At 52.3% G+C, this 27,537-nt stretch overlaps 1 protein-coding gene across 2 annotated transcripts in view; it reads right to left on the bottom strand.

The window, feature by feature from the left end:
- Positions 1 to 9,966, bottom strand: part of ADAMTS14 (ADAM metallopeptidase with thrombospondin type 1 motif 14) — an 81,592-nt gene extending 71,626 nt beyond the window's left edge. For both annotated transcript variants that reach the window (XM_019444436.2, XM_019444437.2), the window contains exons 1-2: positions 9,627 to 9,966; positions 7,509 to 7,951 (exon numbers count right to left, since the gene is read on the bottom strand). In XM_019444436.2, the coding sequence (XP_019299981.1) occupies positions 7,509 to 7,951; positions 9,627 to 9,708 (525 nt within the window). In that variant the 5' untranslated portion in view covers positions 9,709 to 9,966. The remainder of the gene's footprint in view (positions 1 to 7,508; positions 7,952 to 9,626) is intronic.
- Positions 9,967 to 27,537: the final 17,571 nt, after the last annotated feature.

The following is a 27,537-nucleotide window of genomic DNA, read 5'->3' as shown; positions in this document are numbered from 1 at the left end:
AAGTGACCTCCTTTACGATGCCCACCTCACAGGTGAGGAAACGGAGGCACAGAGAGGCCCAGTAACTGTCCAAGGCCACACAGCATGTGTGAAAGCCAGAGCTGGGACTTCAACCCGGGAGATGCGGTTGCAGGGGTCACTCTCTCGTCCCCTCACGAACCGCCCCACCGGCGATCAGAGGCCTCCAGCTAATTGTCCTGCTGTGACCGGCCCACACGCTGTCTTAATAGGACCCTTTGCTTCAAAACCGCTATTTCTGGGCCACCTGGGTGGCTCAGTCAGTTAAGCAACCGACTCTTGGTTTCGGCTCAAGTCCATGATCTCCCGGTTCATGAGTTCAAGCCCCACATCCAGCTCTGTGCTGTCAGGGCTTGGGATTCTCTCTCCCTCTCCTTCTCTGTCTCTGCCCCTCCCGTGAGCTCCCTCTCTCTCTCTCAAAATAAGCAAACTAAACAAACACTTTTTTAGGTCACTATTTCAAATTTCTCCTTCAAATACTTAAAGATCTTACAAAGCCAGATGGGTACTTCCTTTAAAGGGGGCATACCCCCACACCCCCTGTTTGCCACAGTCCCCCCTCCCCTACTATACGGGGCTCTTTCTCTGTGTCACTCCCTGCTCCTGGAGGCACCGAAGTCACCACCTCCTGTGCAACATGAGCCCCACCCCCTGCTTGGCACTGAGATAAACAGAAGGTGTAAGCCAGCCTCCAGATTCTGGGAACCAGGTGGCTAACGTGAGGGACGAGGGAGGTACAAGTGAGTGGAGGGAAGGGGAAGGCACCAGAGGAGGAGCAACCAGCCTGAGCAAAGGGGGGGTTGTGCTGCAAAGTCAGGTGAGAACACATCAGCATGGCTGGGGAGAGGGTGGGGGTCCGCAGAGCAGGAACCACTATCTAGGCCAGGGAGGCGGGAGGAGCAACGAGGTGAGACCAGACCAACCTCTGTCCCTTCCAGGGTCGACAGCACAGCCGAGTGAGGGCAGGCAGCCCGCAGGCCAAGATGTACAGAGACAGGCCAGCTGGGTGGCTGGATGAGGGCACCTCTTGAAACTCCAGGCGTCACACTCCACATCTCCAGGACAGGGGTGGACAGCAGGACAGAGCCAGGGGCTTCCCAAGGAGGTACTGGCTCAGCCCACCGGCTCCCCAGCCAGCAAGGAGTGGCCCCCAGGGCAAGAACAGGTGCTGACAGGGACACCAATGAGCCACAGGCAAATGTGCAATGGCAGCACCGTACCAACGTGCATCTGGAAAGATCAGCATCTTCCACCAATACTAATGTAACTCCTGCTTCCAGACCCCCCATGGCTCCCTATGGCCACAGGGGCAAGTCTAAGCTCCACGGTGAGGCACAGATTTTCCAAACTACATTTTCACTGCTCCCCCTCTCCTATGGAGAGCTGGGATGATTCGCCATTTTCCGAATCCTGCAAAGACACAGGATTTCCTTTCCTGCAGAATGCCTACAGTTCCGGGTTTTAAAAACTCCTACTGAGGCTTTAATATGCAGCCCAAATGGCCTCTCCCCTCGGAAGCCTTCTCGGAGCACCTCTCCTTTTCAATAGTCCCCTCCAGGCCACCCACCAAGTGCATTATGCTTCCTTGTTCTCCCATAAAACACTGAAGTTTAGTGTGGTCTGTCTGGTTTCGCACTGTCCACTGGGCACGTCAGCCTTTAAACTGTGGGCTTCAAGCCCCCGGGGGGGGGGGGCGGGGCTCAGTCGGTTAAGGGTCCACTTCGGCTCAGGTCATGATCTCACGGTCTGTGAGTTCGAGCCCCGCATCAGGCTCTGTGCCGACAGCTCAGAGCCTGGAGCCTGCTTTGGATTCTGTGTCTCCCTCTCTCTCTGCCCCTCCCCCACTCGCTCCCTGTCTCCCTGTCTCCCTCTCTCTCTCTCTCAAAAATAAATAAACATTAAAAAATTCAAACTGTGGGCTTCTAGAATTCAGGGAGACAGGGCTGAGTCTCATGCCTGCACCCCCAGGACCTGGTGAAGGGCCGGGCTCTGGACAAGGGCCCACGGATTAAGGCAGCTGCATTATCTCAGCTCAGTCGTGATACTGACACTTCCACACGTGGAGCCGGTGCTGATCGGCTCATCGTGCTAAGATTGCCGAAGCAGAGGGAAGGCAGGGCTTGGCCAGCCCGGGGACCAGAGGTGGCCTCAAACCCACACCAGAGAACGCTGCTAATCTACATCCTGCTGCAACGCAAGGGCATCTGATAATATTTACAGTGTTTTCCACTATTAATAATAACTGTAATTACTTTAGTAAATGCTATGAGAAGTAATAAATATTAGTATCAAGAGCCACTGAAATAATTTCCTTTTTTAAGACCCCACCATACACCAGATGCTTCGCTTTTTCATATCATCTTATTTAATTCTCTGTACAAGCCTACAAATGGTTGCCCTTCTCTCCTTTTGAAGGTGAGGAATCTATACACAGAGCGATTTAGACACACATTCAGGGTCACGCAGCCAGTCTGGACCAGAGCGAAGAGACCCCGCACTTTCTGTCGCCCTAGACTGTCTCCTCACAATTACTAACAGCACCTGTCTAGGCCTTTCTACTGGCCGGGCACATTCTGTAACAGCTTTACTGAAATATAATTCATATGCCATACAATTCACCCACTTAAAGCGTAGAATTTAATGGTATTTAGTATATGCACAGGGCCGTGCAACTGCCCCACAATCAATTTTAGAATTTCACCACCCCGTAAAGAAACCTCCTCCCCATCTGCTCCCTACCCCACTGTAAGCCCATTCTAAAGGCAAAGGACAGAGCCTCAGAGAGATGCTGTGATTTGTACATTAGGCAGGGGTAAGAAGCAAGGCTGGGACCCAGCCCCGCTGCCCCTCCTCACACAGCCTGCCAGGGGTCTACTCTGTAACCCCTTAAATATGCATGATCTGCAGAGGGTGAAAAACGGAACCAGATGGTGACAGAGCTTACATGTGCCTTGCTTCCACACCAGGCCCGTGACTCACAGAGTCACTGAAGGCAAAGGGGGGACGCACAGCACAGACAAGTCCCCGCCACCCCCAGTGCAGGGGCAGCGAGGCCCAGGACACAGGGAGGCAGAGAAGGCAGTGGGGGAAAGAGCCTTTCGGGCAGTCTGGGATCTAGATGGTTCATGGGGCCCCACTCCGCTGACCCCATTCCTGCACCCCCAATCCCTCCTGGCCCACAAAGAACTGGCCCCTGCCCCAGGCCTCTGTGTTCCTCCCAGGAATTCAGAGCCATAATCGCTAACAGGGGACCTGCTCTGCACTTGGCCCCCAGCCCGGGGTCCTGAGGTGACCTGGGTCCTCCCTGCCCACAGGCCCTCAGAGGCTGGGGGTCACAGGAGTGTCGGGAGAACCACTGCACTGACTGGCTGGGCTCCCCGAGACAGGCTCTGAAGAGTGGTCCTGCCTGGGCACATTCCCAGTTGGGTATCCTAGGGTCTGACGGCTCCCCCCCCCCCCACCGCCCCAGGGGAAACAATTTGCAGGTAGAAGGGGCCGCCCACATCCCTTATTTCCTTCCCCCACACAAGCCTGCCCTATGCCAGTCATTCTCTCTGCTGGCCAGAGGCCCAGCACTGCCTTTCACGTTTATAATGTTTGAACAGTCTTGAGCCAATGCCACCTCCTTCAGGGAGGCTTCCTAGATGCCCCGACCAAAATAAGTGGATCCTTCTGCTGCTGCCTCACACAAAATCGTGATTTGTCTGCTCGTATGTCTGGGTCCCCATTATCCCACAAACTCATCCAGGGCAGAGGTCCCAGCTTCCTCATTCCTGGGTCCTTCCTGACCCTCTCCCCGCCACTGTGACACACAAGACCCTCCAGAAGAGCAGGTGGGAAACGAGGTCAGTTTTGGCATGAATTAACCGCAGGGCACAGCACCGTCCCAGCGTCTGTCCCAGGTGTCCGTGGGGGAGTGGTTCTATGGGATGGCAGTGACACTTGCTGCCCGCCCCCTACCCCCGGGTGGGTTCCAGTTGGCAATGAGGACCAAGCCACCAGTTCAGAGATGGCGCTTCCCCCCAGCGCAGCTAAGATCCAAATGGCTGCAGTCTATCCACACAAAGCGTCTTTGTTCAAGCCCTTCTCACAGTTGGAAGGTTGGCTTGGCCATGAGGGCCAAACTCAGGGCTGGCTGTCTTTCCTCCTGGTACCTGCAATGAAGCCTGGTCTGGCACAGAGCATGTCCTAGAACCCGCCAGGCAAGGAGGCCTCAACCATAGGTTTAGAGAGGCCTGGCTTCAAATTCCTTCAGCTGGCCTGCCCCGAGTCCCAAAGCACCAATGCCAGAGCTGGAAGGGGCTCTGAGCCCCTCTATCCCATCCTCTGAGGTGCACCTAAGAGGCAAGTGGAGCCCAGAGAAGGAGAGCAGCATGCCCAGGGTCACACAGCCACGTCTCCAACTCCCAGCTCAGACTCTTTGCAGTTAACAGGCTGCCCCATTCCTACTCGAGGACCCCTCTCCTATCCTGCCCTTCCCTCAAGGTCAGGCCAAGGCCCACCTTCCCAGTGCGTCTTCTGGGATCCCCTCCCCGGTTCCATCCAGCATGGGGATGTACCCTCAGTGGCTTGAAGAAGGAAGAGCTTCTGCCCAGAACGCCCTCCTCGCCCTCTGGCCTCAGCAAACTTCTACCCACCCTTCAAGGCCCAGTTCAAACGTGACGTTCCCGGGCACCAAAGACAACAATCGCTCCCATCTCCTGAGCACCATCTCCATCGTGCTCTGGAATGGCAACAAGTTAACGCAGAAACTACCAGAGGTGTTTCTCCTGCTTGGCACCCAAGTTCCTTGAGGGCAGGGACGGGGCTCTCTGCGAAGCAGGGTAATAACAACATCTGCATACACACTGTGTACGACCGGCGGGTTTACAAACCATACGGCGTTGGGCAAACAAGCTCTCTGCCTATCCTCAGATCTACCCCCCTTCCCGACGGCTCAGTCTCCCCATCTATACAGCGGGTGAAGACAATGAGTGCACGTCCCCACGTGCAGGCTGGGGCTGTTGCTGCTATATTCCTCGGGTCACTTTCATTTTCTTACGTCTCCCTGAGGACCTCACCCACGGCCAGTGGTCAGTACGTATTTTTTTGGAAAGAAGGCCTTTTGGGACCTGAGGTGCTAAAGAAGATGGGGTTTAAATCCAAAGACCACACACAGATACAGACTCAAATCTGATCAGAAATGTTACACTGTAGGGGCGCCTGGGTGGCTCCGTCGGTCGAGCGACGGACTTCGGCTCAGATCGTGATCTCGCGGTTTGCGAGTTCGAGCCTCGCCTCGGGCTCTGTGCTGACAGCTAGGAGCTCGGAGCCCGGAGCCTGCTTCGGATTCTGTGTCTCCCTCTCTCTCTGCCCCTCCCCTGCTCATGCTCTGTCTCAGAAATAAATAAACATTAAAAAATTTAAAGAAAGAAAGAAGGAAAGAAAGAAAGAAAGAAAGAAAGAAAGAAAGAGAAAGAAAGAAAAAGAAAGAAAGAAAGAAAAAGAAAGAAAGAAAGAAAGAAAGAAAGAAAGAAAGAAAGAAAGAAAGAAAGAAAGAAAGAAAGAAATGTTGCACTGTGGCCTTTGGGTCCAAAGGGGGCTCAGCTGGGTCACCATGAACAGCCCCTTGCGCTCATGGGACACGGGGCAGTTTTCCGGAATGGGCTGGAAATTCTGAAATCCTTGCCCTGGGGAGGCTTCTGCACTGGGCTGTGGCTAGGGACTGGCTCCAGAGACAGCCAAAGGCAGCAGCAGTGGCCTGGGGGCAAGCCAAAGCAGTGGCAGTCATACCACAGGTAGTAATGCTGTTGATCACCCACTGACAGCTTTGAGGCCCCAACGTACTTTCGTGGGGGCGGCGGGAGAGGCGGTGGCCGCAGCCCTGTCACTGAAGAGCCAACGGCCTCTGTGGCTGCGGACCGGAGAGGGAGTTCACGGTGTGATTCGGTCAAGCCACTGGTCCGCACCAGCACTTTCTGTCTCTCCCTCTGCACAGACACCGCATCCCTGGGCGACTGCAAACATCAGTCACCCCTTAGGGGGGTGATGATGAAAAAAAGAACAAGAAGCCCTGGCCCACATCAAGGCAGTGTGACAATCAGCAGGAAGACACCGTGCAAGGACGGGGACACGGGGAGAAATGCTCCCAGCCCTGCTAGTGAAGAAAGATTCCCCCTTAGCATCCTCCCGATCTGACGCATCCCTCACTTAAAGCGAAAGGGCAGAGGAGCACGGGGGTCCTTTCCTGAGACGCGTCAGCTCATACCTGACAAAGTGTGACAAAGTAAAGCCTGGGACTGCCACACGGGCTCGCAAGCACCTGAGACACCGGGGATGGAGCCGAACTCCAGCACGAGTCAAGGCTCCAAGAGGGCCACCCACGGCTTTGGGGTTTGCACACAGACAATGCAGAGCCTGCTTGGGATTCTCTCTCTTGCCCTCTCTCCCTGCCCCTCATCCGCACACGCACGTGTGTGCTCTCCCTCCCTCTCTCTCTCAAAATAAATGAACTTTAAAAAAGAAATCTGTTTTTTTTTTCATTTTTTTTTTAATGTTTATTTATTTTTCAGAGAGACAGAGACAGAATGCGAGTGGGTTAGGGGCAGAGAGAGAGGGAGACACAGACTCCGGAGCGGGCTCCAGGCTCCGAGCTGTCAGCACAGAGCCCGACGCGGGGCCCGAACTCACGGGCCGTGAGATCATGACCTGAACCGAAGTCGGACGCTCAACCACGGGAGAGGAGGCGTCCCCGAAAATCTGTGCTGCATGGCACTGTCACCACATAGCCACCCAGGCACCCCAAGAAATCTGGTTTTTTTAAAAAAGGGGAGCACTCACAGAGGGGAGCACTGGGAAAGAGCAGGCTGACTTTAAGACCAAAGACAGTGGGGGATGAGGAAGGACGTAACAATAACAAAAATAACAGCAGCTAACACCAACAGAGCCTTGACCCCATGCCAGGCAGGTGCTGACCACCCACCACATTGCCCGGTAAGGTAGGTCCTATTATCGTCACTGCCACTCAGCCCCGGGAGGGCGTGGACCATGTCTGTGGCATCCCCCAGAGCCTGAACAGGGCTGGCCACATAGGACGCACAAAGTAAATGTGTGCATTATGCGTAAATCCTTGCTTCACACAGAAGGGAAGGCAGGGCAGAGTAATTAACATCTCCAAAGCCTCAGGGCTACTGGGTGGCCCAGCCAGGATTCAGCCCCAGCAGAGCCCGCCTTCCTTACCGCTGCATGTGTCTGGGCTCAGAGAATCCTGCCAGCTTAAGCCGTGGTCCCAGCGCGTCCGGTGGGGGAATGGACAAGGCATCATCCTAACCAGATCTTCCGCACCTGCCAGAGCACGAACCTGGTGGCCAGTGGGGCATGCAGAGCTCTCCGGAGGCAGTGAGGCCTGTGACTGGCCCAAACCACACATTGTGCCCCCAGGAGTCCCAAACACAGGGAGCCAAGGAGAAAACCACACCAGCCTGGCTCGGGTAGCCAGGCTTGTCCCTTACCAATCCGTCGCAGTTGCTGATGGCGACAGCTGCCCCTGGCATGCCCGTGACGTCCCCGGTGTAGACACACTCCCGCCGCAAGGGCTGTCGGAACAGCTCCCGAAAATCCTCCTGCCACTCCACGGAGGCTCCGGGCACCACCAGCCGTCGGTTGGGCCGTAGGCGCAAATGCAGTTCCTCCCCGAAAACAGTAACATTGAAGTAGAGGGAGGAGCGCCCCGCCCGGCCAGGCTGCAGGGTGGCTCCTTTGCGGCGCAGGGGGCTGCGGGCCACCCGGAGGCGACCTGAGCGTGACCGTGGCGCGGGTGGCTCATCCACTATTGCACTCCCTGAGGAGGCTGCTGCTGGCCCAGACAGCACGTGGGAGAGGAAGCGTCCCCGAAAATCTGTGCTGCATGGCACTGTCACAACATAGTCACTGAGCTTTCCGGAGAGGCGCAGCTCTGCTGGAAGTAAACAAGGAGTTACATCAATGTAGTCTGTGCAAAGGTAAGGGGAGACCGGCAATCCCACGGGCGGAGAGAGCTCTGCAACCCTCAGCGTCACCTCGGAGGGACCTCTTAGCCCAAGTTCATCCGATAGCCATCCAGTGCTTCCTGAGCCTCTGGATCTCTGTACTTAGATGAACGGTGTTCAAGTACTCTGTGCACATAACTTGCTTTCTGTAGTCCCCAAGGCCCTGTTAAACTTAACAGAAGAAAAGAAATGATGCCAGAGTCCTGTCTGTCACTCTAGCCACGAGCCTTCCAACTTTGGGCATTGCCAAGGAAAGGGTTGAAATTCCCCGAAAGCCCCCAGGGCAAGGAGAGGGATGGCGGGATCTGCCCAGACTCCCTCAGTGTGCTGAAGTCACCAGCCCAGCCTGGGGAAGGGCCCTCCTCGCCAAGCTCTCTGAACCCAGCCAGCAAAACACACACACCTAGAAACCCAGGGGATCCTGGGCACGTGTCAAGGAGACAGGAGCTGGAGAAGGGAGGGAGGGAGTACAGGTTCTATGTTTTTCCAAGTTTAGAAAGAAAACTTTTTAAAGTAAACAGAGGCTGCTGAGATTTCGACATGGCCCAGCACCAAGCCTGGTAAATATAGATCTTCAAAAATAAAAAAGAGACGCATGGGGTGACCTGCCCACTCGGACTGAATTAAGTGTGAGGTCATGGCCCCATGCTCCAGGCTGCATGCCAGCAGCCCGGTCCTCACACAGCTCTCCCTGAGCCCAGCCAGGCCCAGCAGGAATGACAGCTCGCTGGCTTCCAGGCTTGGTGATTCAGGGACGGGAGTTTGGAGGGATTTTCATTTCCACATGGCTCCATCTTTTGCCTCCCTAGCCCCCTTCACACTACCGATGAAACCTAGAAAATGACATCTCCCGAAAACCCCCCATGCTCATGGCAGTTACGGTGGGGGAGTACTGACTCTCCTCTGGTTTTACCCATTAAGACCCCCAGGATTTCTGCTAGGGAGATCCCACTTCAGTACATGAGTATAGAGCTCACAGACAAGCAGATGTCCCGCCTAGAAATGACCAGAGCCCCCTCCCCATGCTCAGGTGAGGGTGTGGGGCGTCTGGTCTGTGTGTGAGACGGTATCTGCACAGAGCCTGAGAATGATGGAGGAGAGAGCTATCAGTGTGTTTCCCAGCAGGAGTGTAAGGGCCAGGTGCTCACTGGGTGTGGGCAACCACCTGCCAGCCTGACTCCGTGAGGATGAGGCAGTGAGACACGCACACACAAGTTGGAGAGACAGGAGGCACTGAAAGTTAAAGGCACACGGGACAGAAACAGACCAATAGAGAGAGAGAGAGAGAGAGAGAGAGAGAGTGTGTGTGTGTGCACGCGCGCGCGCGGGCGCGTGAGAGAGAGAGACAGAGACAGAGACAAATATATAGCCCCTAAGAAGAGACTCCAGATTCCCAAAACCTCTCCGGGGTCTCTCCACCTCTCGTGCCAGAAAGGAAGAGCAAGCTCGGGTCAGCGACCGGGCCATAGGGGAAGAAAGAGCTCAAGCCCAGGGCGCGCACCGCCTCCTGCTCCCCGGAATGCTCCTCGGGCCCCCTGGGGCCAGCCTGACTCCCGGGCACCCCGGACCCCTCGCGCCCCCGCGCGCCCGACCTGCACGCACCTGGGGTCCGGCTGCCCGCGGCGGCGCAGAGCGCCCAGTGCAGGGGCAGCAGGCAGGACAGCAGCGTGCGGAACGGAGCCATGTGGCCGCGCACGGACGCGGGCCCGAGGGCGCCCGAGCCCCGGGCTCCGGGCTGCCGACGAGGCTGGAGCGCGCCCCGGACTGCCGAGCGCGGGCCGACCGTCCTCCGCCTGCTCCGCCGCCGCCGCCGGCCCGCCGGCTCCAGGTCCCCCGCGCCACCGCCCGGACCGCTGGCTCCACGCGCCCGAGGCTGCCGGCGGGAGAGCGGAGCGGCCGACGCGCCAGCGCCCCCCGTGCCAACTGCCGCGGGCCGGTCGGTCCGCCCGCGCCGTGACGCTCGGGGACGCGGCGCGAGCCGGCCAAGGGGGCGGCGGGGCGGGCGGGCCGGGGGTGGGCACGCTGGCGGGGCGGGGCCGGGCGCGGGTCGGACGGGGGGCGCTGCGCGGCCGGGGCGGAGCGCGGGGCTGGGGAGTGCAGCGCCGAGCGGCCCTGCCTGATCGGAAGTGCCACGCGGAGCCAGCCGCCTGGGCTCCCCCGGAGTGACGGTCCGTAGCCGCTTTCCTTGTCCCCTCTGCTCCCCTTACTTGACCGCAGGGCCCACTCTCCAGAGCCACCGGGCGGAAGGGATGTCCAACTCCGTTTGGGTGATGAGACGGTGACCACCTCTCCTTCCCTAGAGGGGGTTTCTATCTCCTTTCTCTCCTAGTGGAGTGGATGCCCTCCACTAACTTTATCTACACGTTTTGCAGACCACGCCTCTGGGCCCCCAATTGCAGGGAGTGACCTGAGTCCGAGTCAAGAGTGTGGTTGAACAAGGTGAGGAGAGAGAGCCCTCCCTGGCTTTGTGCTTAGACATACCTGATTGGAATCCTAGCCGGGAGCCTCCCTGGGAGAGTTAACTATAGCACGCACTAGGTGTTCCATAAATAAGGCACCCTCCACCTCTGGCACTAATAGCTTCTCCGCGGCCCGAGGTGGGAACAATCCAGAGGCAGGGACGAGTGTGGATTGCCGGTTTTGCAGTGTTGCTGAGACCAGTTCAGTAGTCGGGGCAAATAGCCCAACCCCTGCTTCGCTGTATAAATGTGTTCCTAACAATTTGCAAATGAACTGTATTTCAAGTAAGCCAGAGGTGGGAATTGGAGAAAGGATTTTTTTTGTTTTTTTTAAGAACTGTGGAATAAAGAATCTTTGTATACAGTGTATAAAGACCCCTAATCTTTCTGCTTTTGAGTCCAGACATTTTGTTGTGGGGCTTTCTTAAAGGGAGGCCAGCTTGCGGGTGGAAATTCTCTAAACACACTTCTCTGGGGAATCCCTGGATCCCCTGAGAGAGGACTTGGGTTCCTGCACTCTTCCCAGTCCGCCCCCTGGTTAGGCTCTGAATACCTTCCTGCCTTGTGGACAGAGACCCGGATTCCTCAGGATTCCTCATCCTCGGTATTGGAGGGCCGGTGGGTTTCTGAAAGCAGGTTCGGAGAGCTGACGTGGTGTCCCAGGTCACATAGCTCATTTGCAGTGGGGCTGGGATCCCAGTCTAGTGCTGAGCCAGAGAAAGAGACAAGATGAAAGGTCAGTAGACTATTCAAGGCTGAGCTTTGCCAAACCCAGTCTGTGACCAAGGGCAAGTCATTTTCCTCTTTGGGCGGCGGTACCTCATCTGTCAAAGGGGTAACCACGAGGCTCACGGGAGTCAAGGCAAACTCTGACGTCCTGTGGAAATGCAGAGCATTTTCTATTCCAAGGAATACCAAGAGAATTCCAAGGAATTCCAAGAATTCCAAGGAATACCATCCAGTTATTTGCAAATGGCACCAGCAAATCCACACACATATATATATTTATTTGAAAGAGACTTTGTGTGCGTGCACACACGCAAGCAAGGGGGGGAGAGGGAGAAAGAATCTTTTAAAAAATTTTTAATGTTTATTTATGTATTTTTTTAATGTTTTGTTGATTTTTGAGAGTTAGAGAGAGACAGAACGTGAGCGAAGGAGGGGCAGAGAGAAAGGGAGACACAGGATCCTGACGTGGGGCTAGATCCCACAACTTGTGAGGTCACGACCTGAGCCGAAGTCGGACGCTTAACCCATGGAGCCACCCAGGTGCCCCTGGAGAAAGCATCTTAAGCAGGCTCCACGCTCAGCACAGAGCCCAATTTGGGCCCTGTCCCACCACCCTGGGATCACAAACTGACCTGTATTAAGTTCAGGAAAAACAGAGTTCCTTTTTCTCACTCTTTTGGGTCCTTTAAGCTCTGTTAAGTCAAGAGCCAGACTGTGGTTTTGTGTGTGAGGACAGATGGAGCAAGAATGTGTGTGTGTGTGTGTGTGTGTGTGTGTGTGTCCGTGGGAATGTGGAGGAGGGGCTGTGAGGTGACCAGGCTGGAACTGTCTCCATTCTGGCCCCCCACAAATCCACTAAATGAGCTCAGGATAAAATGACCTTCCCTTCTCAGGGTCTCAGTTTTCCCAGCTGCAGAGTGGGGGCCCTATGGGGACAGAAGGGAAGAGTCACGGTATATGATGGCTGACTTTCTCCCTTGCCATCCCAGAAGCTTGCCTAGCCCCCTCCCTGAGCCCCACCCCATTCTTCCTGCCTTAGACTTGGTAAGTCAAGAGGGACAGATTGCAGCTGGGACCCCAGCAGCCTGACTCATGAGCAGTGGGCTGGGGCCTCCCCCGGAGCCAGTCCTGGCAAGCAGAGAGCAAAACCTCACCCCGGTTCTCTCCCCCCGCCCCCTTCCCTGGGGCTATAACGGTTGCTTTTGTTGGCCAGTATTGTATGTCCAGGCTCTTTTCCACTGAGGAACCCTTTGTTAGGAAGAGCGGACAAGGGAACATAACTCAGAGTCTGGGCAGAAGGTGGAGGAAAGGGCTGGGTGGCAGGCCCCATTTCCGTAGGTGAACAGGGCCAAAGCAAGGAAATCTACAGGCATCAGCTGGGGATCCTGCTAGAGAGGGAAGTTCTGGGTTCCCTGACTCTCGCCTTGGGATTCTCGCACAGTGGAATACGGCTTGGGTGTTTCTCTCGCTGATGGTTCTCCAACATTTATCCAACGCTCCTTCTGTCCAAAGCGCTGGCAGCGGAGAGGGATACGCAAAGAGCTTGCACTGCACAGTCAGGAGCCAATTGGAAGATATGACAGGTGCACGAGAAAGCCTGAAAACCGGGTAAGACAGGAAAAAGGAGAGTGGGCTGGATGAAGGTGCGGAGTCATGGGTGAGCGTTATGGGGATTCCAGAAGGAAAGGGGCTCAGGGCAAGTTCAGTGGAAGACTTGGGTCCAAGCCAAAGCCCATAGTCCTTGGAGTACCCATGGTTCTGTTTGTCTTCCATCATCTTTTTTTAAAAATGTTTATTGAGAGACAGAGAGAGAGATTGAGACCGCACGTGTGCACACAGGGGAGGAGCCAGGAGGGGGGAGAAGGGGTGCGGAGAGAGAATCCCAAGCAGGCTCTGCACTGTTAGCACGGAGCCTGACAAGGGGTTCGGATTCACGAACCGTGAGATCATGACCTGAGCCAAAATCAAGAGTTGGACGCTTAACCAACCAAGACACCTAGGCACCCCTGGAAAGGTTTTTAAAAAGATAAAAGGAAGGGGCTCCTGGGTGGCTCGGTCGGTTAAGCAACTAATTTCAGCTCAGGTCATGATCTCAGTTTGTGGGTTCAAGCCCCGCATCGGGCTCTGTGCTGACGGCTCAGAGCCTGGAGCCTGCTTCGTTCGGATTCTGTGTCTCCCTCTCTCTCTGCCCCTCCCCCGCTTGTGCTCTCAATCTCTCTCTCTCTCTCTCTCTCTCTCTCTCTCTCTCTTTCAAAAATAAACATAAAAAAAGATAAAAGAAAGGGGCTCCTGGGTAGCTCAGTTGGTTAAGCATCTGCCTCTTGATTTCGGCTCAGGTCATCATCTCGAGGTTCGTGGGATTGAGCCCTGAGTTGCGCTCCTGGCTGACGGTGCAGAGCCTGCTTGGGGTTCTCTATCCCTACCTCTCCCTCACTGGCAGAAGTGCACGTTCTCTCGCTCTCTCTCAAAAAATAAATACATGAATTTTAAATTAAATAAATACCTTTCTGCTGTGAAAACTAGAACACTTACAGAAAAGTGCCACCTGGTTGTTTTTTTACAGAGGGGTAAACCGAGGCCCAGAAAGCAGAAGTAACTTCCATGAGACCTCAGAGTGGGTTCGTTCAGGGGCAAGATAACACCCCAAGACTCCTTGCTCCTGGTAAGATGATTCTAGAATACCACCCTGTTGGTTTCTCCACTCCCCGCCCCCACCCACCACAGGACCTTGGCCCTTTGGCTACTCATCGTTGGCTCCCACCTCATTCCTAAGGGAAAAAGAAAGGTGTGGATCTCTTCCTCCTGACACCTGAGAACCACAGTCCCACTAAGAAGTCCTAGGCCAGGGGCGCCTGGCTGGCTCAGTGGGTAGAGCATGCAACTCTTGATCTCAGGGTTGTGAGTTCAAGCCCCACCTTGGGTGTAGAGATTACTTAAAAATAAAAAATCTTAAAAAAAAAAAAAGTTCTACGTCAATAGTTCTGAAATCACGGTCCCCCAGCGGCAGAATCAGCATCACTTAGGTGTTATAAATGAGAATTCTCAGGCCCTACCCCAGACCTATTCAACCAGAATAGGGGGTGAGGCCCAGCAAACTTTTTCAAACCCTCCATGGATTCTGGTGCATGCTCAATATGAGAATCACTATTCTAAGCAAAGCTTTGCAAATCAAGGCCCAATTAGGATGAGAACAAACTCATCTGTGACCTGCTCCTCACTGAAGGCTGCCACCCTCACCTCCTATCCCCAGTTTCTAAAGCTTGGGCTTGAGCCGCATCTGAAGTCTGGGTCTGGACACAGCTCCAGGAGCATCCAGAGCAACCAGAGACCATGCCTTGTGGTCCTTCTCCGCATCACCCTTCTCCTCCTCCTCCTCCCCACCCCCGCATTCCCTCTGCACATTTCTTGGCGAGTGTCTAATGACCGTATCTAAGAGACCCGGACGGGTTAAGTTAACCACAGTGATTTGTCATACATTACAGAACAGCTGACACCCCCGAGACCGGCTGAACCATGAGATCAGTTAGAAACAATGCTGTTTGTGCCCTGTGTGTAGATGTCGTATGGTTGTGGTTACTGCATGGTGAGGGGTTCAGGGAGAGGAGGTCTCCTTGTCCTAGTAAGGAGGGCTGCCAGAAAAGCCAGCTGTCCTTCCGGAATTCTGTTTCTGCCATTCACTCTCCCGAAACTGTAGGTTTATAATTGCAAATCAAAGTCCAGCGCAGCCCCTGATATTGGCCCCTTGGGGCTCAAGAGAGGCAGGCAGAAAACAGAGACCCTCTCCTATTTCCTGGAGCCCCTTGGTTGTAATAGAAGGTCTTAAAGAGATTTGGCAAGGACTCATTTCTCACCAGCCTGTCTTCTAATCCTGGTGTCCTCTTAGATGCCATGGTGGCATCCTGCCAGCAAAGACGGGCCAGGCCTCCATTCCCGTCCTTTCTCTAGATCAGTTGGGTTATATGTAACCAAATAAATAAATATGGATTAATTTATTACCCCACATAATATAGAATACTGAAAGAGACCTGGGCATGCCCAGTTAATTTGGCAGCCCAACAGACTCACCCAGTACCCTAGTTCCTTCCTCCTTCTGCTCTGCCATGTTCACAGTTACTCTTGTCCTCAGTCTTGTCCCCTCTTAGTCACAAAATGGCTGCATCAGCGCCAGCCAAATGCGTATATTCACCAGCTGCAATGGTGACCAGAGGCAATGGAAAAGGGAGTTCTTTCTTGTCCCCTCTTTCAAAAATTTCTATTATGCAAATTTTCAAACATAACATGAAAGAAGACAGTAGCATGAAGCTACCCCCAAATCCCCCTCTGGCCCACATTTGCCCACAACTCAGCTTCGATCATTATTAGCACAAGACTGGTCTTGTTTCATTGTTACCCCCCTTCCCACCACACATCCTGGTGGGATTTTTTAAACTTTACATCCAAATTAGTTAGCATACAGTGAAACAATGATTTCAGGAGTAGATTCCTTAATGCCCCTTCCCCATTTAGCCCATCCCCCCTTCCACAACCCCTCCAGCAGCCCTCAGTTTGTTCTCCATATGTATGAGTCTCTTCTGTTTTGTCCCCCTCCCTGTTTTTATATTATTTTTGTTTCCCTTCCCATATGTTCATCTGTTTTGTCTCTTAAAGTCCTCATATGAGTGAAGTCATATGATTTTTGTCTTTCTCTGACTGACTAATTTCACTTGGCATAATACCCTCCAGTTCCATCCATGTAGCTGCAAATGGCAAGATTTCATTCTTTTGATTGCCGAATAATATTCCATTGTATATATATACCATATCTTCTTTATCCATTCATCCATCGATGGACATTTGGGCTCTTTCCATACTTTGGCTATTGTCGATAGTGCTGCTATAAACATGGGGTGCATGTGTCCCTTCGAAACAGCACACCTGTGTCCCTTGGATAAATGCCTAGTAGTGCAATTGCTGGGTCATAGGGTAGTTCTATTTTTAGTTTTTTGAGGAACCTCCATACTGTTTTCCAGAGTGGCTGCACCAGCTTGCATTCCCAACATTCTGGGTTATTTTAAAGAAAATCTCAGAGGAGTACCTGGGTGGCTCAGTTGGTTAAGCATCCAACTTCGGCTCAGGTCATGATCTCGAGGTTCATGAGTTCAAGCCCCACATAGGGCTCTGTGCTGACAGCTCAGAGCCTGGAGCCTGCTTTGGATTCTGTGTCTCCCTCTCTCTCTGGCCCTCCCCTGCTCATGCTGTGTCTCTGTCTCTCTCTCTCTCTCAAAAATAAAATAAAACATTAAAAAAATTTTAAAGCAAATCTCAGACATCACCTCCTGTTTAGTATCAGTAGCTAAGAAAGACTTACTCGTCTTTAAAAACAAAAAAAACAAAACATCAACAACAAAAAACATAGTGCCTCAGTCACATCTGACAAAATTAACCTCAACTTCTTAAAGTCATCTTATATCCGATTATTGCTTAAATTCCTCCACAAAAATTTTCGTCTTCTTTCGTTTTGTTTTGAAGGCACGGATTGTTCAAATCCGGGTCCAAAATAAGTTCCCACGATGTGTTTGGCTGACGGGTCTCAGGAGACTCCTTTAGTCAAATCCATGGGTGGGCAACCTGCACGTGGGGCCAAACCCAGCCCACGGCCTGTTTTTATAAACACAGCCTGCCACCTTCACTTGTTTACACATTCTTGGCCCCATTTCATGCTACAAAGGCACAGTGGAGTCGTTTCTACAGAGCCAGGATGAGCCACAAAGACTAAAATATTTATTACTTGGCCTTTACAGAGAAGGTTCGTTGACCCCTCATCTAAATAATTCCCCTATCTTTTTTTTTTTTTCCTCTCCAGTTTTTGGTTTGAAGAAATGAGGACATTTGTCCCACAGAATCCTGCATTTTCTGGTGCCCCTTTTGAGGAGCAAGGTAGAGGTTTTCAGAGCAACCCCCGCCCCCCCCCCCCAGCCCACCCACAGCATTTACCTTCAAGTCTTTTTTTTTTTAATACGATTTATTGTCAAGTTAGCTAACATACATTGTATACAGTGTGCTCTTGGTTTCGGGGGTAGATTCCCAGGATGCATTGCTTACCTACAACACCCAGTGCTCATCCCAACAAGTGCCCTCCTCAATGCCTATCACCCACTTTGCCTTTGAGTCTTGATACCCAGAATCCCTCACAGCCAATCCCTGACCAGGCCCGAGGCCCTCCTCGGAAGCACATGGCTGCTCGCGAGATGCCCTCCCAGCCCCCTACCCGGATCCTCCCCGCTCCATCTTCTAGCTCGTGGTCAGCATCTAACAAGCACGCCCCCTGTCCCAGCTCTGTGCTGGACACCAGGGACCCAGAGGTGACCATGGCAGACCGGTCTGTGGGTTCTGAGCTCCTCATCTACTGAGGGTGCTCCCAAGCTGGGAGGGAGGCACAGGGGCCACGAGGGCACAGAGAAGGCGTGCCAAACCTACATTTGTGCAGTTGGAAAACGTTTCCTGCAGGGGGTGCCCAGGGGCTTGTGGGGAGGGTGGTGCGGGATCCAACCTCACAGGGGCCGAAAAGCTGTGTTAAGGGATCTGGCCCATCCAGAAGCCTCTCACAGCCCCTGGAAGCTTCTATGAGGGGGCGGGAGCAGCATTAGGATTGAAAAAGCGAGTGAGATGTAAAATCTGCTCTCAAGTTCCTCGCTCCCGCTGAGGCATGAGTCACCCATGGTGGTACACTGGGCTATTTCGAGCCCAGGGGGTGAAAGGGTCAAGATATAGTGTGAGGGGTGCTTGTAATAGTGTTTTGTCTTTTCAAGATATATCAAATATATATTTTTAATGTATATCTTTATATTGTATTTCATATCATATAATCTGTTTTAATGTATAATTTGTGTATTATATATTACTGAGTAAATTATGTAATGATATGATTTTTAAATGCACAATTTATTCGATATTTAATATATAATTTTATTTATATATTGTTATATAATTATTAAATTATGTATCAATATAAAATATAGACATATATCTTTTTCATGTTAATTTTTGAGAGACAGGGTGCACACCCATGTGCACGTCAGGATGGTCAGTTTGATATGAAATCTTCTGGGTGTAAGCCAGATGCTTTGTTTAAGCTGCGGGGGAGGGTCTGTGAGAGGGAGACAGAGGATCCAAAGCGAGTTCTGCGCTGACAGAAGAGAGCCCCGTGTGGGGCTCGAACCCACGAACCCTGAGATCATGACCTGAGCCGAAGTCAGATGCTTAACCGACTGAGCCACCCAGGCGCCCCCAGACATATATCTTAATATGTATTTGACATATTTCAGAAAGGCGGAATATTCTTCTAGGTCCATATATTTTCTGTGTAATGGGATACATAACAGGGTAGCCTCCTAACGATGGAATTGAGTCTCTGAAATGATGCCTCGGAGGTAGTGCCTTTTCTCTCTTCACCCAAAGCCACCTTTGCTCCAATAGGTTGTGCTGGGCTATGGCCCCTCTTGGAGCTGGTTTCTAAATGTGGAAAATGAGACTAGAAATATCTATCTCCCGTCAATGATGGATAAACACAATGCCAGCCATATATCTGGAAGCCCTTTGGGGAGCCGGGGCAGAGGAGGCATAATGTTACTGGCATTTTGCTTCCTTCTTAGCCCTTAAAACGGAATGCCCTGAGTGACTAAGAGTCCTCACCCCCTGCCACTCAAAGGTCAGGTGGGTGGGAGCTGAACCGACATTTGCTCATTTCCAGGATGACCCACCCTCTTTCAAACAGGGGCGGGGTGTGGGGGGGGGACACACAGGCACCCACACTTTGCCAATGGAATTCTTGCCTTCCATCGGCACTGAGCTTTCACAAGCCCCACCTTCAAAATCGTCAGGAGTCGACAGTTGTCAGCTGTGTTCTCCAAAAGAGGGACAGACTTTTATTGAGCACTGTGTATGGGGCACTGTGGAAAGCATTGCCCGGGCCCCGGGAAACGTCAGCTACTCGGGTGATCTGAATGTATGCCTGCTGGTGATTCCAGTGGTGAAGGTGGTGGTTTGTATGGCATCTAACATTTGCCTAGCAAGAGGAAAACCTCAGCTGGGACGCCGGGAGGCCAGGGTCCTGGTCAAGACTCTGCTGCTGACAGGCTGAGGAGCTCTGGGCAGTCCCCTTCCCGCCCTGTACCATTGAGTGTGGGGATGAGATCACTTCTGCGGTGCCTCTGAGCCCCCACCACCCATGACTCAGCCCCCAGGGCTTTGCACACACTGTTTCCTGAGGCTGGGTGCCTTTTCCCATGCCCCCACCTGGCAAGCTATGCCTCCTCCTTCAGACTCTCTGTCAGCAGGCACTTCCTCCCTGGACCCATTATGACACATATTACTTTTTTTTTTTTTTAATGTTTACTCATTTTTTGAGAGACAGAGACAGAGCATGAGCTGGGGAGGGGACACAGAGAGAGAAGTCACAGATTCTGAAGCAGGCTCCAGGCTCCGAGCTGTCAGCCCGGAGCCCAACGCGGGGCTCGAACTCATGAACCATGACATCATGACCTGAGCCGAAGCTGGCCGCCTAAGCGACCGAGCCACCCAGGTGCCCCGACACATATTTCTTATGGAAGCATTTCTTATACACTTTCTTTTTTTCTTTTTTTTTTTTTAAGTTTATTTATTTTGAGAGGGAGAGAAAAAGCATGAGTGGGGGAGGGGCAGAGAGAAAGGAAGAGTAAAGAGAGAATCCCAAGCAGGCTCTGCAACTGACAGTGCAGAGCCAGATGCGGGGCTCGAACTCATGAACTACGAGATCACAGCCTGAGCCGAAGTTAGATGCTTAACCAACAGAGCTACCCAGGCGCCCCTTCTTATAAATTGTCTTAAGGGCAGGGCTCAGGTGTTGTCTCATTAAGACCCGGCACACAGTAGGTGCTCAATAAAAGTGTGTTGTACTGGATAGCACGGAGGTCCCTTCCCTCCGCCCTCTACCCCGGGTGAGCGTCGCTCTCCTAAGGGCTAAATCGTTCTTGCAAGAGTCTGAACCCCTCACCGTGAAGGCCGGGAGGTGAAAAAGGATATAGGTCTCCAGGGATACTCAGGCCTTGGGAACTAACTGAGGCTTGATACACATCATCTCACCCAACAGCTGATGGTGACACCCTTGCGGTCACCATTAGTCACTCATCCGCCACAGGCACTTCTGTTCTTTTTATAACTCCAGGCAGTTGGGGCCCTACACCTGCCCCACATTTATGCTCCACAGGCTTCCGAGATCTGCTTTTTGGCAAGACCTCCAGGTCAATTAGCCGAGTCAGTGCTGAGAAGTTGGGAGGTTTGTGGGGTGGGAACCGGGTCAGAAATCCCTCCTGGACACCAAAGAGCTACTTAGGGCCAGTGGAGTTGAGCCTGGTCACGGAGACCAGGAAGACCAGGTCACGGAGAAAGCAAAATGCACAGAGAATTAAAGCACACGGTGAAGATCCAAATCCGGAATGAGCTATAAAAGGGCTGCAGATTGCACGTTACAAGCTGTGTGCTTTCCCGAGTCCCCTCCAGCTGGCCGGCCGGGAGGAAGCTTCCTCCCACTTGGCCGCGACTGACCTCCACCGAATGTTCCAAATAGGTCCACATACGTCTCCCGGCCCCGTGGCCCAGAGAGCAGGGCAGCTGAGAGATGAGCCCTCCCTGGAGGCAGCCACACCCAGTGACCTCACTGCTCCCTACTGAGCTGTGAGCACCAGGAGGAGGCAGAAGGCCCTGGGGAGTGGCTTCTAGAAGGAGCACCTCTATCCAAGGACAAATGGCCCAGAAAGCCAAACACAGGCCACAGCTTAGCTCTGGGGCCACATGGGTTTACAGTCACCTGAAGAAATGTCAGTAGCCGCTGCCCATCCTGTGTTTGGGTGTCGAGCTGCCCTGTAGGGGTCTGGGCTCGACTGGAAATGCCCAGAGTGGTCAGCTGTCAGCTTTGGGGACTCCTTGGCCGTGCCTCCTCCCGCCTGCCCTGAGCGATAGCCGAAGTGACATTCAGGCACCTTGTTTCCCTTCTACCTCCAGCCCCGTTGCCTCAGTAACAGGAAGGATGGTGAGGGACCGTTACTCCTCAACCCTCCACCACCACTTGGGCGGCAGCATCCCTGGGGTCTTCTATCCCCCATTGGGCCCTTGTTCTTCTCTCTTCCAGAAAGCCATGTATCTGGAGCACCCACCCTCACAACGGCAACTATAAAGAGCTGTAAAGGTCTGAGATGTTACCCTCCTTGGAGGCTAATCCACTTTTCCAGAGGAAGATACTAACCGCCTGGGTCAGAGACCAAGGACTTTGTTGTTCATGGCGCAGCGGGCAGCGTGAGCTTCCTGTTCCCTCACCCCCAAGTCCCGCGGGGCCAAGCCGGAGGCGGGCCCTGGTGGGTGCTGTGACCACAATGGGTTTGTGCCACAGCTGAGGAGCCTTGAGTCTAGGCAATGCCAGTCTTCTAAAGGGGCTGCTAGCAAACAGGCAAGAAGAAAGGCAAGATCATTATCTTCCGGGGCCATTTGTTATGCAAAAGTCCTCAAAAATATAGCCCAGAACCAAAGCTATTCAGGAGACAGACGGGGACCCATTGGAATCATCTCCCAGCAGATACTGTGGAGGTGACCTAAGCCTGTGAGCTGAGCAGAAAATGGGCATCTGTCTCCATAAGTGCAAGGGCAGTGGGGAGCTACGTCCTTTTTTACCCTTGGCCGAGCCCTGCCTTGGACTAGATCATTGGGAAGCAGGGTCTGAGACAATCCAGGTGCAGGCTGGTGGGGGAGCCAGGTACCTGAGGCCCAAGAGAGGACAGGAGGCCGCAAAAGGGGCAGGCACTTCCAGAACCACATCAAACTGATAAGGGGGGTCCTGAGAGTCCAGCCTCTGACTTAGATGACCTGTTTGTGTCCACCCCCAAAGGACCCCCACCCTTGGGACTCCTTTCCCTGCTCGATGCACATTACTTCCCTGATCCCAGCCAAAGAGAAGTCGTCGGGAGAATCCAGATCTCATCCAGCTAGTAGGAACCTGAGGGCTCCACAAAGTTAGCCCAGAGGGTAGGGCCTTGGGCCCTGGAATAAGACTGGCCCAGGTTCATGCCCAGTGCTGATGCAGACCAACCGCCTTGGTGACCTGGTGTAAGTCACGTCACCTGTCAAGTGCCTCGCTTTCCTTCTATGCAAAAGAATAAAGGTACCTACTCACGAGGGCTCTTGTAGAGATTAATCCAACCATCCACGGGAAGTGCTAAGCTATCACCCAGTGGCAGCACCGTGAATGGTGACCACTGATGTCCCAGCGACTGCTCTGGTGGTGACGGACCGTGCAAGGTGACACTGCCAGAGAACATAAGCTCTGGTATTCCAACCCAGGTTGCCCGACCTCCTTCCCAGGACGCCCATTCCAACTGGATCTGCCCTCTCCACCCACCCCGCCCCCTTCTTTCCGCCACTTCTCTCCAACCTCGGCAGCCTGGCACCCTCCACCTTAGGCTGTAGCTACCTTGCCAAGGGGATTCCACACGCCGTCCGTGGTTTGTCCCTGTTGAATGCAGAATCCAGAAGGGCTTCAGGAAAGTAGGTGACGCTGGCTTGCCACTTACCAGCTCTGTGACGTGCGGAACGTTTCTTAACCCCCTTGAGCCTCAGTTTCCCCATCCATAAAATAGGAAAACCGCAGAGCTGGCTTATGGGACTGCGGTGAGGATTCCTAGATGCTTGGCAGAGTGCCTGGCACGTGGTGAGGACTCAACAGATGTCAGCTGTTACTCTGACTGCATTTAGCGTTATTATTCTGAATGAAGATTGTAAAAGACACACCCAGATCTGGGGGGTTTGGTAGGTTCTGTGCTCCAGAAGTAAGGAACTGAGAAGCCAGCAGATGAGCTTGTGGGGAGGCAGGAAAGCTCTCTGCACACCGTATAAACGTGTGCGGGTGAGAGGGTGCTGGCCATCGGAAAGGCCTGGAAGCAAAGCAAGGACACAGTGCCGCAGAGGGGTAAGGACATGGCGGCCGCCAGCTGCGCTCAGCCCTCTGGGGTCCCCCAGCAGCACGAGAAAGGGGGTGAAGATGACCACAGCCATCTGTCGGAGGTCCCAAGGTCCCGTGGGTGCTGGGGCCACAGTGGGGCCAGAGCCAGGTGACTCTGCAGCGTCCAGAGGGCCTCGGACCTACTTCTCACAGATCGGACTAAGCACTGGCTGGGTGCATGGCTGGGGTAACCAGCTCATCCTGGTTTGCCCAGGCTTCTCCGATTTGGGCACGGACAGGCCCTGCCCTGGGCACACTGGAATGGTTGGTCCTGTACTTGTGACCCACTGGCTTCAGAATGGTGCCTATTCCCTTCCTGAGGGCCCCCGAGTGCCCTCAGCGGAGCCGTCCTCAGCCCCAGCCAAGCTCCACTGCTCCATCTTTCCCAAAGAAGTGGCCCCGGGATTTGACTGATAGCATCCACAATGATTGGCAGGTCAGGCTGGACATGGCCCGGGGTCCAGGGGTCAACGTGACTGTAGCTGGGGCTGGCCCCCACTCCAAGGCAGCCAACTTCAAGGCCAGAAGATGTGCCGGGAGCGGTATAACTTCAACACAAACTTGATGGAGGTTGTCAGGCACAGGGGTGAGGGCCGCTGGATGGCTGACGAGGGCACATTAAATGCTTACGGAAGTGTCCACCCCCAACAGATCTCAACACAGTATTTTTTTAATTGGGGCTTTAATCCCCCAAAGTCTACTATATGTACCTCCCCTCACTGCCAGCTCCCTTGCCCCAGTGAGCCCGTACCCTCTAGAGGCATGGACGATGGTTGGACAGGGGTGGGAGAGATGGGGAGGTCTGATCCGGGACGCTGGCCGCAGGTTTAGAAAGGGGGTGGGGGGTGGGGGGGCGCCTGGGCGACTCAGTCGGTTAAGCCTCCGACTTCAGCTCAGGTCACGATCTCACGGTCCGTGAGTTCGAGCCCCGCGTCGGGCTCTGGGCTGACGGCTCAGAGCCTGGAGCCTGCTTCCGATTCTGTGTCTCCCTCTCTCTCTGCCCCTCCCCCGTTCATGCTCTGTCTCTCTCTGTCTCAAAAATAAATAAACGTTAAAAAAAAAAAATTAAAAAAAAAAAAAAAGAAAGGGGGTGGGGGGCTATCTAAGAAGAAGTTGGGTGAATACACTAGGCAGTTCCTAGCAGTTGATGGGGAAGAGGCTAGGAGGAGGAGGAGAGGCAAATAAGGATGACCCCACTGGTTCTTCCCGAAGCATCCCCTGAAATGGAGAAGGGAAGTTTGGAAGGGAAAGGGAAGAGCTGGTTTGGAACGAGGTGAGTTTGAAGTTTCTGGGACTCAACCAAGGGAGCCCACACCTGGCGTGCAGTGAGCACCCAGGTCTGGCGTTCCTGGGAGACAAAAGACCTGAGAATCGTCAGCCTCTGGGTACACAGGCTGGTGAGCTGACTGCGGGGGGCGAGCGCAGTCCAAAGAGAGGCTTGCGGGTGGAATTAAAGCAAGACTGACTCCTAGTAGCTGAAGGTCTTGTCCTCTGAGAGTTTTCTGACTCCTGGGCAATTCACTAACTGTCTTACTGGGACGGGATTGATTTTCAACCCCATTTATTTATCTGTTTGCTTTTACGTTTATTTATTTTTGAGAGAGAGAAAGTGCAAGCGAGAGGCAGAGAGAAAGGGAAACAAAGAATCCAAAGCAGGCTCTAAAGCACCGTCAGCGGGGAGCTCAAACTCGCAAACCGAATTGAACCTTCAGGTCCTGACCTGAGCTTAACCAACTGAGCCACCCAGGCACCCCCCTCAACCCCTTTTATATATAACTCTCCAGCCAACTGTGTGCCAGGGACTTAATTCCCATCCTTGAAACATATTCTTCCAGTGGGATTCTGGATCCTTCTGCAAAGGACAATTCTAGTGACTTCCCTTCCTCTCCAAGGTGGATGAATATGCAAATTTCATCTCCACCATGTCCCTCCATAAACCCTGTGGTTTGGGGCTTTTTGCTCTTATCTTTTCACTTTGGGGATGAAAATTTTCAAATATATACGAAAGCAAAGAGGATAATAAACTTTCATGCACCCATAAACCAACTTTAATAATTGACTTGTAGCTAACCTCCTTCATTTATACATTCCCCACTCCCCTATACACACACACATTCCATCCGTACTGGATTATATTGAAGCAAATCATAAATAGTTCGGTATGTCTCGAAAATATAAGATCTCTTTATTTTTTTTAAGTGTATTTATTTTTTGAGAGAATGAGAGAGAGAGAGAGAGAGAGAGAGAGAGAGAGAGAGAATGAGCTGAGAAGGAGCAGAGAGAGAGGGAGAGAGAATTCCAAGCAGGCTCCGTGCTGTCAGCACAGAACCCAATGTGGGGCTTGAACTCACAGACCTGAGATCATAACCTGAGCCAAGATCAACAGTCAGATGCCTTACTGACTGAGCCACCCAGGCACCCTATAAGATCTCTTTAAAGAAAGTAAGCTTCTTTATTGAAGTGTAACATATATACTGAAAAGTGCTCAAGAAATACAAAAAATATATACACCTAACTCATGTAGCTACTTCCCAGAACAAGAAATAAAGCATCATGAGCTCCCTAGAAGCCCCTCCATATAGTCTCCCCATCCCTAATCCTTCACAAAATGACCACCATTTCGACCCCTGTCACCATAGATTAGTGTTCCCTATTTTGAACTTCATATACATGGGATCATACAGTTTATATTCTATTATGTCTGGTTTCCTTCACTCAATATTTTACATAATTGTTTCCTGTATTGGTTATGTGCTAATTTTTGTTGCTGTGTAGAATTTCACTGCATGCATACACGACCGTTTATTCCCCCATCTTATTATAAATGGACATTTGAGTGGTTTCCATTTGGGCTGTTATAAATAGCACTGCTATGATCATTCTTATGCACAGTATCTGTTGGCCATAGCAATCATTTCTGGGGGTTCTACACCCAGGATCGGGATTGCCTGATCATAGGATACACGTATGTTCATTTTTAAAAAGATACTGCTAAATAGGGGCACCTGGGTGGCTCAGTCGGTTAAGCCTCCGACTTCAGCTCAGGTCATGATCTCATGATTCGTGGGTTCGAGCCCCGCATCGGACTCTGTGCTAGCAGCTCAGAGTCTGGACCCTGCTTTGGATTCTGACTCCGTCTCTCTCTGTCCCTCCCCCACTCACTCTGTGTCTGTCCCTATCTCTCAAAAATAAATAAAATGTTAAAAAAAAATTTAAAGATACTACTAAATAGTTGTCTGAATGATTTGACCTTGGGTTGTCTGCATTTTTCTTACAGATTTGTGGGAGTTTATTTATATCCTGGATTTTAATCCTTTGTTGGACATTTCTATTAAAAATGATTTCTCCTGCTCTGTGGCTTAGTCTCCTCGCTCTTCATATCTTTTCATGAACAAAAGTTCTTTATTTTCATAAAATCTAATTTATCCATTTTTCCTTTAGTAATCCCTTTTGAAATCCTACTTAATAAATCTTTACCTCACCAAGGTCTTAAAGATAATCTCGTCTGTTATCTTTTAGAAGCTTTATTAATTTTTTCATTTGGTTCTATATCCATCCAGAATTTATCTCTACCCAAGGTATAGTAAGGTTCAACATGCATGTTTTTCCTATATGGATATCCAAATTTCATATACTATTTATTGAAGAGAACATTCTTTCATTGCATTTCAGTGGCACATTTCTTGGGAATCTGGTAACCATATATGGGTGTCTGTTTCTGGACCCTATTCTGTCCATTGGTCTAGTTTTCCATATGCATGCCAACACCATACTGACTCAATTACTACAGCTTTACAATAAGACTTTATATTTGATGGTAAAAGTTCTCCATGCCGGCTTTGTTTTGCATCTATGTATTCTTGACCATCCTTGGCCTTTCGCATTTCCATATAAATTTTAATATTTTTGGGGGGCGCCTGGGTGGCTCAGTCAGTGAAGCATCCGACTTCGGCTCAGGTCATGATCTCACGGTCCGTGAGTTCGAGCCCCGCATCGGGCTCTGGGCTGACAGCTCAGAGCCCGGAGCCTGTTTCCGATTCTGTGTCTCCCTCTCTCTCTGACCCTCCCCCGTTCATGCTCTGTCTCTCTCTGTCTCAAAAATAAATAAACGTTAAAAAAATTATAAAAAAAAGAACAAATTTTAATATTTTTTGAGGGGGGAGGGGCAGGGAGAGAGAGAATCTTAAGCAGATTCCACATCCAGCGAGGAGCCTGACCAGGACTCCATCTCACGACCGTGAGATCATGACCTGAGCAGAAATCAAGAGCTGGACGCCTAACCGACTGAGCCACCTACGTGCCCCTCCATATAATTTTTAGC

This window comes from Panthera pardus, unplaced genomic scaffold, assembly GCF_024362965.1.
Source record: "Panthera pardus isolate Hobbes unplaced genomic scaffold, ASM2436296v1 HiC_scaffold_22, whole genome shotgun sequence".
NCBI lineage: Eukaryota > Metazoa > Chordata > Mammalia > Carnivora > Felidae > Panthera > Panthera pardus.
Note: the sequence above shows the minus strand (reverse complement) of the source record. Positions and strands in the feature narration are given on the sequence as shown.